The following is a 13,113-nucleotide window of genomic DNA, read 5'->3' on the forward strand; positions in this document are numbered from 1 at the left end:
ACTTGACCTACTGAGCCATTGTCCCAGCCCCACAGGTTGGTTTGATTTCTCTCCCTCCTTCCCTCTCTTTTGGCTTTTTTGAGGTAGGGTCTCCCTCTAGCCCAGGCTGACCTGGAATTCACTATGTAGTCTTAGGTTGGCTTTGAACCCACAGTGGTCCTCCTACCTTGACCTCCCCAGGACTAGGATTAAAGGCATGTGACACCACTCCTGTCCTGCTTTCTTTTGAAAGGATTTGTGTGATTTTTTTTTTCAATGAACAAAGCCAGTGTCCTCCTAAAATGCCACAGAGTTTTCAGAACAATAAAATTTCATTAAACAAAATGGGGTGAAGGATTTTCCTGTTTCTTCTTTTTCAGTGTCTTCTTTTAGCAAAAGAATGTATTTCAGGAAGATGAGGCAAGATTAAAGTTTAGTTGACGCAGAGCCTGCTGAGGGTCAAAGTTGGCTGCAGGGTGGAGCATGCCCGCCCTCCCCTGGGAGGGAGGTCCAGCTCTGTGCCTCACTCTGAGGAGGCCGTGCCGTGGGCAGGACCATGGAGAACGAGGAAAATGTTTAGAGAAAAGCAAGGGCTTGCTGGTTAATTCTGTGTTCCCCACATTTCCCATATCCTGTGGTCAGCTGAGGGTTCATTGTGATGCGGCTCAGAGCGTGCGTGTTTCGTAGGGTATGGCCCCACCACCTGTTTAGTCCCCATGTGTACTACTGTCCCTGTGTGGAGATCCTGTCCAATGCCATTTGATACCCGGTGGTGAGAGTTCCCCTGAGTTGAAGCATATGGCATAGATCTATTGCTGAGTGAAGACATCTTGACTAAGATATACGCCTCCTGGGTCATGTCCAGTGCTTGCTGCAGAACTATGAACAACAGCTGCATTCTTTGGAGGACCCTGGGCTAGCTTGCTGGACTGCTCTTGTGTCATTGTCGCTGTCCCTGTGTCAGGCGAGGTGCCCCCTGGCTCTGGAAGCCAAGCTGGGCCTTCGTGGGAGGGCTGCAGGCAGGGCACGCCCACGGGGCACCCTGACCAAGTGGCTTCACCTCCACAGGGACCTCAGTCGGAATCGGATCCGGCTGATCGAGGGCCTCGCGTTCCAGGGGCTCCCCGGCCTCGAGGTTCTGAAGCTCCAGAGAAACAGCATCAGCAAGCTTGCCGACGGCGCCTTCTGGGGGCTGCCCAAGACGCACGTGCTGTGAGTGGGCACCTCCAGCGGGCGGTGGAAGGACATGGGCATGGGCTCTGTGCGCACTGATTTAGCTGAACGTTGAATGTGGATGGACTGTGCCCGCTGCCCTTTGGGCCTTCACCTGGGCCCAATCAGCATCTTCTGCTCAGTGAACCAAACCCAAGGGTGATTTCCCTGCAGGACAGGAACACCTCCTATGGAAGGCTCAGATGAGACAGGGAGCTGACTGAGCCAGCCTTCTGGGCCCTACTCCCCAGCCCCAGTTTCTCCACCAGCGTGGGATGCAGAGACTCCCTCCACAATGCCCTCTCCACTCCCATACACACCAGGAAGTGCCTTCTGTCATCATTTTGGGGTTGACAGTATTGGTATGCAGGTGTGCTAAGAATGTATAGTTTGTGAGCTCAGGAGGACACTTGTGAACTGACACAGACACTCCCCACTGTCCTTCCTTTTATCCCAGTTCTTTCCCATGAGACATCACTTCCATTCTTTGGTTTTCCTGTTTGCAGGTTTAAGTCATGGTTACTTCTGAGTGAACAAACTTGTACCACTCACTGCCTTTACATGTGCTCCAAGGTTTTCTGCCAGTCAGTAGCCCAACACATCACCGCCCCTGCCCGCTTCCTATGTCCTCTGTCAGTTCTCTCTGTAGCAGACACCAAGGCCAGAAGCCTAGACCCACGTCTCTGTGCTGTCCTCTCTCGTCCCCACCTGCCAGGAAACGATGTTCCCATCTGCCACCTGGTTTTTCTGTTGGATAGATTTGTACAGACGAGGGCTAAAAGTTATTTCCCTGGTGGCTTATCTTATATTTTTTTGGCCACAGCAGGCATACTCGGGGACACTTGGACTTGGTGTGGACTCTTGTGGCTGTGTGTGTCTCCCATGCATGCCCACCCCAGCCTGGAGTCTCTGAACTGTCAAGAAAGTCAAAGGGAAGAAAGCAGTGTGGTGGCTTAAACCCCTTACACCGACCATGGAGCTTTCGTTAGAGGCCGTGCTTCTCTTGTGACCTTGGGCCGCATCGTGCCTGGCAGAGTAACTTCTGGCCCGCTGGCCCCTCCTCACCCGCGCACGCTGTCTTTGCAGGCACCTGGAGTACAACAGCCTGGCGGAGGTGAACAGTGGCTCCCTCTACGGCCTCACAGCCTTGCAGCAGCTGCACCTCAGCAACAACGCCATCGCTCACATCCACCGTGACGGCTGGGGCTTCTGCCCGAAGCTGCACGAGCTGTAAGTCTGTCACTGTTGTCCCCAGAGCCCGAGCAGCCACAGGTCGGCTCATCCCACAGCATAGTTGGACACAGGGGTTCTGAGGACACAGCTCGGAGGCAGGTAGGCAGAAGCCTGTTCTGTAAGGAAGACGGCCTAACCAGCGTGGCCATACCAGGACCAGCAAGACTTTGAGTTGAACTCTACCTCAGGATTTGGGCCTTCACCTGGGCCCAATTCAGCATCTTTTGTACAGTGAACCAAACCCAAGGGTGATTTCCCTGCAGGACAGGAACACCTCCTATGGAAGGCTGTAGTGGGTGTAATCAGATGAGACAGGGAGCTGACTGAGCCGCAGGAGTCGCCTCGAGGTCCTCTGTGCAGTTGGAGGTGGTTTCTAAGGAGGGGCTCCGCTGCAGTCTGTGCTGCTCCTCAGAGAGCTGTGGAAGACTTGAACACTCCCCTGCCTTCCCTCAGAAAAGCTCTCTGCACACCGGCCTCCTTCCTGTCTGCATTCTAGTGCCTGAGGGCAGAAGAGGATGTGTAGGACATTGGGGCCCATGCACCCAGAATAGCAGCAGTTGATGGACACCCCTGGTAGGGAGGGGGTGCCCCAGACGCCTAATGCTGGAGCACTCACTGACCAGCACTCACTGACTCAGACAGAGGACTTGGCGCGTGGCTCTGTCCTATGTTCAAGAGATTGACGTTCTCTCAGTTTGATATGCTGGTCCTTAGTCTAGTAGGGTTATTTTTGAGAGGGTTTTCTAGTCTTCCTTTAAAAATTAATATTCACAATTCCATACACCTGAATAATGTATTTTGGTCCCATTCAACTCCACTATCTTCTCTCATGTTTAAACCTCTTCTTCCCACTAGTACCCCTTCTTCTTTCATGATTTAGATTGGGGGGTGAGGTGGCAAGGGAAGGGTTCCTTTGTCTGGGCATGGATGTGGGAAAAGATTGACCCAAAACAGCCAGCGTTGTCAGGAGCACCAAGCCTGTCCTTTTTGTTTCACTATGTCTTCTCAAGATAGGGTCTTGCTCTGGCCCAGGCTGATCTGGAATTCCATATATATATATATATATATATATATGGTTTTGCTCTAGCCCAGGCTGATCTGGAATTCACTATGTAGTTTCAAGGTGGCCTTGAACTCATGGCAGTCCTATTTCTGCCTCCTGAATGCTGGGATTAAAGGCGTGCGCCAGCATGCCTGGCTTATCTTATATTTTTTGGCCACAGCAGGCATACTCGGGGACACTTGGACTTGGTGTGGACTCTTGTGGCTGTGTGTGTCTCCCATGCATGCCCACCCCAGCCTGGAGTCTGTAGCGAGCCAGCCATTAGATGCAGAAGGCCGTGATTCTACCGCTTCCTCCGATAGCTTGGGGCACTGCTGCTGTTCACTCCCATCTGATGCTATCTCAGGTTCTCCTGACCCCACCAGGGAATTTAAAGGAGCAACAGTGGCGCTGGGAGCTCTGGCCCCTCTAGGTCCCAAGTTGTGAGCAGTCCTCTGAGAGTCCCCCCCACACACACCCCACCCCCACCCCCGTAGCTTCCTCTGACCTGGGATTCACTCTATGACCCCAAAGCAATCCTATCATCTCACATTGCCCCTCCCTCCATGCTGGGATTAAAGGTGCCAGCCACTAATCCCTGCCCCTGCTTCTCTAGGCCTTTCTGGCCAGGGCAATGTGATGCTGTCCTTGCCCTTTAGAGAGGCTGCAGGTAGTGAAGTGTATCTAGACCAGTTCTAGCAACTGACTTGTCTTCAGGCAACCTCAGGGGATTGCTTTCCAGCACTTCCTTGAAGCTGAATTCTTTAATTGCAGATGAGGATGTAATTTTGGTCTCTTGCCAGCTCTTTACAACTAACAGACATGATGACTTTTATTTTTCCAGTAGGAAGGAATGTTCCTTGTCTGCCACCTTTAGAAACTTACTAAAGTGAATTGTTTTCCTTCTTTTCTGCTCCCACCCAGACTTCTCATTTTCGCCCATCGGTAGCTAGCATGCCGATAACTAGCCCAGCCCTGTGTCACAAGCAGGAGTGTGGGAAGGGGACCCACACGACACAGGCAGTGAGATGGGAGTGAGTCCTGCTGTCCCAGGCAGGGGCTCGCGGCACCCTCTGCTGGACAATGCAGAGTGTATCTGGGGCTCCTTGTGTGGCTGATGTCCAGTTTGGTATGGACTGCAGTCCTTGGTTTCCCATGATCCGAATGATGGCTCTAGTCAGACCTGATGAACGCTAGGCCTAAGGGCTTCTGTATGCACAGCCATTCTCAGGAAGCCTGTGTGTTCCCAGTCATGACCAGACTGCTTAGGAGAGAGGACAGCACCCATAGAGCCTGGTGGTGATGCTTGCTCCCTTCTTCCCCAGGATCCTGTCTTTCAACAACCTCACCCGGCTGGACGAGGAGAGCCTGGCCGAGCTGAGCGGCCTGAGCGTCCTACGCCTCAGCCACAACACCATCAGCCATATCGCCGAGGGTGCCTTCAGGGGGCTCAAGAATCTACGTGTCCTGTAAGGCTTTCTCTTTTGGGTGACAGAGTGAGGGGCCCTGGGTGAGCATGCAGAGCAGAGGAAACCAGCTGCTTTGAGAGTCACTCTTTTTTTTTTAAACAGAAATCATTATTTTTGTTCATTTTTATTTATTTGAGAGAGAGAGAGGCAGATAGAAAGAGAGAAAATGGGTGAGCCAGGGCCTCCAGCCACTGAAACTAACTCCAGACGCTTGCACCCCCTTGTGTATCTGGCTAACGTGGGTCCTGGGGAATCGAGCCTCGAACCGGGGTCCTTAGTCTTCATAGGCAAGCGCTTAACCACTAAGCCATCTCTCCAGCCCAAAAGTCACTCTTATGGGGTCCAATCAGGACTGACCCCAAGCCAACCAGCTCTGGGTGCAGGGGCTCAAGTTTATATCGACACCTGGAAAAGAAAGACTTAAGCAGAAACGTCTCTCCATTCCTAGGATGGCACCTGTAGAGAGGGGTGTTGTCACCGTGCAGTGCAGTAATTCCTGAGGTGCCCGTGGCAGGAGGGGATGGGTCATGTTTGACAGACGTCCCCATGTGCACCTACAGCAGCACACGGCAAGACAACACCGTCCATCACTCCAGTCTGAATCTTTGCACGGTGACTTCTTTTTTTTTGATAGGATCTCATACTGCTGTCCAAACTGACCGCAAACTTCCCTCCCAAATGCTGGGATTACAGGTGTGAGCCATTCTGTCTGGCTCTAAGGACAGGGATTTTCCTCCCCTTCATGGTGCTGGGATCAAACCCAGGGCCTTGTGCATGCCGGGCAGGCACCTTCCACTATGGCTGTCCGGTGCTGATGTGGGCACATGGCATTAAGTCCTGTGTGTTGTTTCTCCAGGTCAGTACTGTGATTGCTTTCTCAGTCAGCATTGAAAATTCCTCCGCAGACCCACTGTGTGAGAGGTAGAAATGAGGCCCATGTCCTTGCTTGTGCCTTGTTGGGGAGTCATGTAACAAAAAGCAGCAATGACATCGTGTCCTTCTAAGTGTCACTTAAGTGAAATTGTTGGAAGTTTCCTGGGGCTTTCATAGAACTTCTCAATTGTCAACCATAGACAACTTCTGAGGAGTTTTCGGGCTAAAGACCCCAGGGGGGCATCTGGTAAGGAGAGTGGTGGCAGATTCCAGGGCTCCTCTCCTGCATGCCCCTGGCAGAGTGGGCCGGAGCACTGAGTCACTGCTGGGGAGTGAAAGAGCCAGTGCCAAGCCAAGGTCAGCCTATGAGCCCTTGCAAGGCCAGAAAGAAGAAGAAACCTTGGCAACCAGGGCTCAGAGCAAGGAGACAGGCACACAAAGCCAGGGCCTGGGCCCCTGGCATTCACTCCCAAGAGAATAGGTGGGACCCACTGAAAGAAAACGTCCCTTGCACAGCACACTCATTCTGCCTTTATGCTGGAAAGAAAAGGTTACAGCAAGCATTCTGCTCTTCAGTCCAAGCCGCCCTCCCCACTGGCAGTGACTTTCCAGGTTTCCCAGGGGGCCAAGGGCAGCCTCATTCTCTGTTCTGGCCCTATCTGCGAGGACACCCAAGAGGGAAGTGCAGGGACAGTGACCTGTGGAAAACTGGAGGAAGCAGCATGTGTGCAGAGTGGGTCCTAACTGCAGGTGTGATGTCTCAGCTGGGCACTGTGACCAGAGGCTGAATCACTGGCCTTGTCCGAGGAGCCTGGGCTCAGGAGTTGGCCTCATCGCCCCTGTCTTGGCGAGTGGGTCACAGGTCTGAGTCAGCACCCAGCTGTCTACCCTGGCTCAGACTCCAGACCTTGTGAGGAGGCAGGCTCAGGGCCCCAGACTATGGCCCGCCTGGAGGGCCTGGGACAGCCCCCTTCCTGTGCCGTGCCTTTCCCAGCATCGTGGTCAAGTCCAGGAAAGGGCCTCTGGTTGACAGGAGCCATTAAATGTTTGGGCTCTTGCTCCATGCCTGGGTCAGAAGTCTGTGCTGCCGGGTGGGATCCAACCTGGCTTCCCTTCATAGAGCCAGTCAGAGGTGAGGGGAAGCTTTGTGTTTAAGGGCGTGGCAACTGTTTTGGAAGGCTGAGAAGCCAGGCTGCACTTCTCAAGACCTTATGGGATGTCTTGCCTGGATGCCAAGACCAGAGCTCAGCATAGAGAGTGAGCTTGCCTCTGTTTTCTCCCTAGGGACCTGGACCATAATGAGATCTCAGGCACTATTGAGGACACCAGTGGTGCCTTTGTGGGGCTCGACAACCTCAGCAAACTGTGAGTATTTCTGATATGTGGTTGTGCCAAGTGCTGGTGTGTGTGGGTCCCTGCAGCAGACGCTCCCCTGTGCCTGTTTGTCTTGAAGCCGCGGGGACGGCAGGGGGTGGCCACAACCAGCATGGAGACCCTTCTTGATAGTTTCAAGGCTACTGTTGATGTTTTGTTGTTGTTGCTGCTGCTGCTGCTGCTGCTGCTAATCATAATCTCTAATGGACCAATCTCCTCATGCCCCAGAATTTGCCAGTGGTGAGGGCAGGTGTTGTGCCCTGACTTGCTCTGATCTGAGCTAGGGTTTTCCTTTGAGAAGCTTTAGACCTGGGTTCAGTGTTCTGCCTCCATCAAGTTACCCAGGGACCTCAGGTCCTTCCCACCCCGCAAAGGCTGGGCCTGAGTGAGCAGCACGGCATGAGAGGCTGCCTCTGCGACCAGTGGGCGCGCGTGGCCCTGCCTTCATCGTTGCAGTGACAGAACCCAAACATTTTTGGCGCTTCCTCATGCTGGCGCTTCCCGCTGTGGCCCATTCCTTTCTCCCTGCTTTGTCCAGACTGTTGACTGCGCCCGCCTGCTCGGAGCCCATAGGGCAGGACTTCCGGACCTCGAGAGAGAGGTGGTGCTTTGTAGAGCAGAATGTGCCTTGTGCAGGGCCTACCCCGTCTCTCCCTGTGCACTCCTCAGGAGGGGGTCACATCAGGCACACATGAAGAGGAGCGTGTGTGCGCTCAAGGTGACTAAAGCTGCACCCTGTCTTCATCCCAGCTCAGGGACTTTGTACTCAGTGTGGGCAGCAGCGTCTGCCTTCCTTGTACATGCCATGGCTCTCCTGAGGACCACGAACTGCCATCGCCTGTCTGCCCGGTGCTTCAACAAGCACTGAGTGGCCTTGTGAGGCTTGAGAGGTGATATCCCTGGTCTGTCTGCTTAGTCCTTGCTGGGCCAGCAGCCTGTTACTTACAGCCATCAGAGTCGACAACCCTTGGCTGTCTGAGAAAAGGTGTGGCTTGTTTTAACCCACCAGCAAGCAGGATGACTGGCCCAGCATAATTGAGAATTTGTTTTATTGCTATTGTACCATTAGAAATAACAGCGTAGGGCTAGAGACATGGCGTAGTGGTTAAGCACTTGCCTGTGAAGCCTAAGGACCCCGGTTTGAGGCTCAACTCCCCAGGACCCACGTTAGCCAGATGCACAAGGGGGTGCACGCATCTGGAGTTCGTTTGCAGTGGCTGGAGGCCCTGGCGCGCCCATTCTCTCTCTGTCACTCTCAAATAAATAAAAATAAAACAAAAAATATTTTTAAAAAACCAGCCTACCCTCATTGTAAAAGAGGTCAATATGACTAATATTTAATAGATAAAATAAGGTACAACTTTTTCCTAGATCTAGTTTATGGGAGATTTCATTTCACCAGCTCAATGCTTTCTGACTAGAACCTGGAGCCCACAGTGCTTTGGCAGCTCCCCCTCAGACATGCTTGGAGTTCCGTGCCCCATGAGCTCTTCCTTGCTGCTAGTTTTGTGGTTAAGGAGCCCAAGTCAACATCGGTTTGGCTTATGAGCCTGTTCTGGGAGTGCGCCAGCGCCAGTGCTGCTGGCCCGGGCTGTCCCCTTGGCGGTGGAGGAAGGCTCAGGGTCATGTTTTGGGGATTCCAAGCTTTCCCAGCAAGTTCCGTTTTCTGGGGGCCGCAGCCTCTCAGGTATAGCCTGGCTGTCTTCATAGGTTGAAGGCAGATCTGGCCTCTAGCCCAGATATTCTCCCTGGTTCTCTGTGGGATCCTGCCCAAGAGATGTCCTGTCTTGGGAGGAGTCTAAGCCAGACTAGCTTTCCCCTTTGTCCCCTGAACCCTCTCATTCTGAGAATTCTTCAGTATCCAGGCTCCTCTACAGATCCCTGTGGGGACATCTATTTGTGCTGAGGAGTAGAGGATGCCTTCAGTGGGTTCTCTTCAGAGACCCAGGTAACAAGAAGGAAGAGGTTTACATATGCTCTGGGTGGGAACTGCATGTTGCATTTTGCTAGAAGCAGCAGTCTTGCTTCCATGTATATTGCAGGGGGCAGAGGTCACCTTGTGAGAAAACTACTTGCTGCAAAGGGTAGGATTAGAACTTCTGGAAATAAGCTGGCCCATGGGTCAGGAGCCCGCGAGCACATAGGGGTCCCTGGCGGACCTGGTGATGAAGCCTCCAGCCGACCGTGGGGTCTTGTTCTAGAATCCATGTGCAGGGCCTCCTCACAGCAACTGCCTCGGCACTGAGCCAAGGTGAAAAGCTATGATTACCCTGACAAGTGTCCCATCTTTTTTGGGACTCTTTATGCCCAAAAGTCGATGCAGTTTTTAGTTCCATCATTTTATTTTTTGAAAGACCCTTTATTGACAGCTTCCATCTGTACAGATACCACTGTGGTCACAATCCCTCGTACTACTGAATCCCTGTGTGGTCGCATTACCTTCTACTCTCCCTCCCCTCCCCTGGGTGATCCTTGGAGAGCAATGAGCCACAGTGATTTCCACTCACAGGGCCAAGAGCCTGCCCTGCCAGCCCGTCGTCGCTGTTAACTCTGAAGAAGATTTGGATGTTTAGTTTGAGTAGGAGCACCCTGCAACCTCAGCCCAGAATTCCACCTGCCTCTCAGACACTTGTCGGGGTGCACCGCCCTAATTGTGTGTTTGCTTTCTTCTTTCCCGGCCCTGCTGCGCCTGGATGTTTGCAAATTGCAGAACTCTGTTGGGAAACAAGATCAAGTCCGTGGCTAAGAAAGCCTTCTCAGGGCTGGAAGGCCTGGAGCACCTGTAAGTATCTTGCCGGGGCCGGACTCACCGCGGGGGGAGTCAGCTAGCAGCTCGTGGCATTTCCGTAGCTGGGCGACCAGCTGCTTCCTCTCATAATCAGCTCTTATCGTGCCTGTGCCTGGCACACCCACATGTGGCCTGCTGTTTGGGCAAGTACCTTCCTCCCCTGCTGGGCTGCATGCCCTTGCACAGGCTCCTTCAGTCTCCTGGAGCCACTGCCCTTCACACAGGGTGCTTCAGCATGGCCCCTCCGAGCAGCTGTGCCACACTGAGTGTGCGCAAGGCTCCACCACGAGCCTGCCTGTCAGTGGAATAGATGCCCCCCAATAGATTCAGGAGTTTAACTTGGATTTCTAGCCACCTGGCTGGGGGAAGTGTCACTGGGCCAATCTTAGGGTCCAGCCTTGAAGTGTGGTGTTAGCAGTCTAAAGATATGCAAAGTGTGCTGTATAGTGTGACATTGGCTTGTGGCTTTTCTGTGTGTTTGTGAGAGCAGGCCAGCTCCTCTGGCCATTATGGAACTTGCCTGGTGACCTGCTGAGCAGCCTCCACAAGACTTTGAGGCTGGCTGGCACTTGTGAAGGGTACCCTCGGTGTCTCTGCTGAAGTCACTGATTGTGCTCTCCTTCAGGAACCTCGGCGAGAATGCCATCAGGTCTGTGCAGCCCGATGCCTTCACGAAGATGAAACATCTGAGAGAGCTGTGAGTACCTGGGCGCCCAGGGCTCTGTCACAGAGTAAGGAAGACGTACAGCTGTGTAATGCTCACTTAGAGGACAGCCGTGAGCTGTCTTTAAAAGGCCCATAGGACTTAACTTGGGGTCAGGGTTTTGCAAACTTTTTCTTACAGGCAGCCTTCATGGTGGCTTCTAAAATATTTTTAAGCAGAGAGAGAGAGTGGGCGCACCAGGGCCTCCAACCCCTGAAAACAAACTCTAGATGCATGTGCCCCTTTGTGTATCTAGCTTTACATGTGTACTGGGGAATAGAATCTGGGTCTTTAGGCTTTGCAGGCAAACACCTTGACCTCCTGAGCCATCTCTCCAGCCCTGAGCAGTGTTTTTTTTTTTTTTAATTATTTATGAGAGAATGGATGTGCCAGGGCCTCCAGCCACTGCAAACAAACTCCAGATACATGCGCCCCTTTGTGCATCTGGCTTAGGTGGGTCCTGGAGCATCAAACCAGGACTCTGGCTTTGTAGGCAGACATCTTAATTGCTAAGCCATCTGTCCAGCCCCATGAGCAGTGTTTTCTTAGCACAGTGGCCATAACAATACAAACACGTGGTAGAGTGATGTATACCGTGAATCCACACTGATAAGAGTTCTAGAGCCAGGTCAGCCTGGACCAGAGTGAGACCCTACCTCGTAAAACCAAAAAAAAAAAAAAAAAAAGAGTTCTAGAGAATGCGAAACAAAAGCTCTTCTATAACGTGCACAATCCCCCTTTTAATTATAACAAAGACAAGTTTTTTTTTTTAATTTTTTGTTCATTTTTTATTTATTTGAGAGTGACAGACAGAGAGAGAACGGGCGAGCCAGGGCTTCCAGCCACTCAAACAAACTCCAGACGCATGTGCCTCCTTGTGCATCTGGCTAACGTGGGACCTGGGGAACTGAGCCTTGAACCGGGGTCCTTAGGCTTCACAGGCATGCACTTAACCACTAAGCCAAGTTTTGATCACTTAGGCTTGCTTTTGTATCATGAAGCTCTCTGCAGGAGTTTGGTGGGCTAGGAACTCAGCCTTGCTCTCTTGCCTGGGTTCCCTTCATTGATGAATGTAGCTCAGTCCTTCAAAATGACAAGGTTAACTTCACTTAGTTCTTTTCTTCCTTCATCAGGTTATGGCAGGGTGTACTGTGCACTTAAGTAACTCTGGGCAAATTTCTACAAGCAGTGATTGGAATCCTGAAGATGCACAATGTTAGCCAGTGAGGAAAGGCATTGGAGCCTGCAGTGCCCAGGGCTGGTCATGTTCCCTCCACACCCAGCCTGGCCTTGGCTATCAACTTGTGCAGTGTGGTGGCTTTAGTTTCCTTGCAGACTTCCCCTCCCTGCCAAGGGGGGGTGTCACTTTGGAGGCAGACACGGAGCATGCTCCAGAGCCTGGCCTGAGGTCAAGTTTGTATTTTCATACTTGTTTCATGGCTCAAGTTAAATATATTCCTGTCTGTGCTGAGGGGTGAGGAATCCGAAGTGGCTTCCTCCGCAGGCCTGGCCGCCAGAGCTGTCCTGGTGCAAGGGTTTGTGTTGGAGGTCTCCTGCTGGCACAGGAGTGGCAGGCTAGCCCTCAGATGTCACAGCACACTGCAGCCATCAAATGAAAATTCAAAGCTTCATGTGGTTCTGGGGTCCCTGTTGTAAGGGCTTGGAGATTATGTGAAAGTGATTTCATGTCACCCGCCCGGGGTAAAGGTCATCTCTCCGTGCTGTTCACGAGTTTGGCAGCTGTGCTGCTTATTAGGACAGAGAGCGATTAGGACATCCTGGAGCTGCTTCACTGGTCACTACTGTTGTTCACTGTGTTACTGTAGGCAGCTCGTGATGGGAAAGCCCACTTGTCCAAACAAGTCTCCGCTTGCTTTGCACTGATGCTGCACTTACCTGGAGTTTCCAGGATCAGGACAAGACTGCCAGTTACGTGCCGCCGAGAAAAGACTGACTGCTCAGATGTCCATTCCCAGTTCTGTTTGGTGGGAGCTCAGCAGCACCATTGAGGGAGTCATACTAAATGCTGCCCACTACCTCAGCATTCTAGTGTGGAGAAAAACACACAGTTTTGCCATGTACTAATAGACTTGTTAAACTGCTTGGAACATCCAAACTCAAGCTGAAATTTATCTATCAGAAATGTGGGAGAACCAGAGGGTGTGAGTATTCATCCTACTGGAGATGCCTCCGAGATCAGGAAAGGTTAGAAAGCCTCTCCAGGGTCACAGAGGAATGTGGGTAACCTGAAAGGTGATGCTGCCTCCTTCAGAGCACCTCCAGGAGGGTCCCACACACCACTCTGTGGCACTGGAGAGGAATGGTGGGGAAGCATCCTGTGGAGCGGTGGTCCTGGCTCCCAGGCAGCTTGGCAGTGATGGACCATCCTGCATGCTAACAGAACCGCCCGCGTGAGCTTGCACTAAGTGTCCCCTGCTTC

The 13,113-nt window shown here is 52.4% G+C and overlaps 1 protein-coding gene across 5 annotated transcripts in view; it reads left to right on the plus strand.

Annotated features, from left to right (window-relative positions):
- Window positions 1–13,113, plus strand: part of Lrig1 (leucine rich repeats and immunoglobulin like domains 1) — a 146,191-nt gene that overhangs the window by 126,747 nt on the left and 6,331 nt on the right. For all 5 annotated transcript variants that reach the window (XM_045136105.1, XM_045136106.1, XM_045136107.1 and 2 more), the window contains exons 6-11: window positions 1,048–1,191; window positions 2,278–2,421; window positions 4,792–4,935; window positions 7,093–7,173; window positions 9,893–9,964; window positions 10,596–10,667. In XM_045136105.1, the coding sequence (XP_044992040.1) occupies window positions 1,048–1,191; window positions 2,278–2,421; window positions 4,792–4,935; window positions 7,093–7,173; window positions 9,893–9,964; window positions 10,596–10,667 (657 nt within the window). The remainder of the gene's footprint in view (window positions 1–1,047; window positions 1,192–2,277; window positions 2,422–4,791; window positions 4,936–7,092; window positions 7,174–9,892; window positions 9,965–10,595; window positions 10,668–13,113) is intronic.

The sequence above is a fragment of the Jaculus jaculus genome, chromosome 16, assembly GCF_020740685.1.
Source record: "Jaculus jaculus isolate mJacJac1 chromosome 16, mJacJac1.mat.Y.cur, whole genome shotgun sequence".
Classification (NCBI taxonomy): domain Eukaryota; kingdom Metazoa; phylum Chordata; class Mammalia; order Rodentia; family Dipodidae; genus Jaculus; species Jaculus jaculus.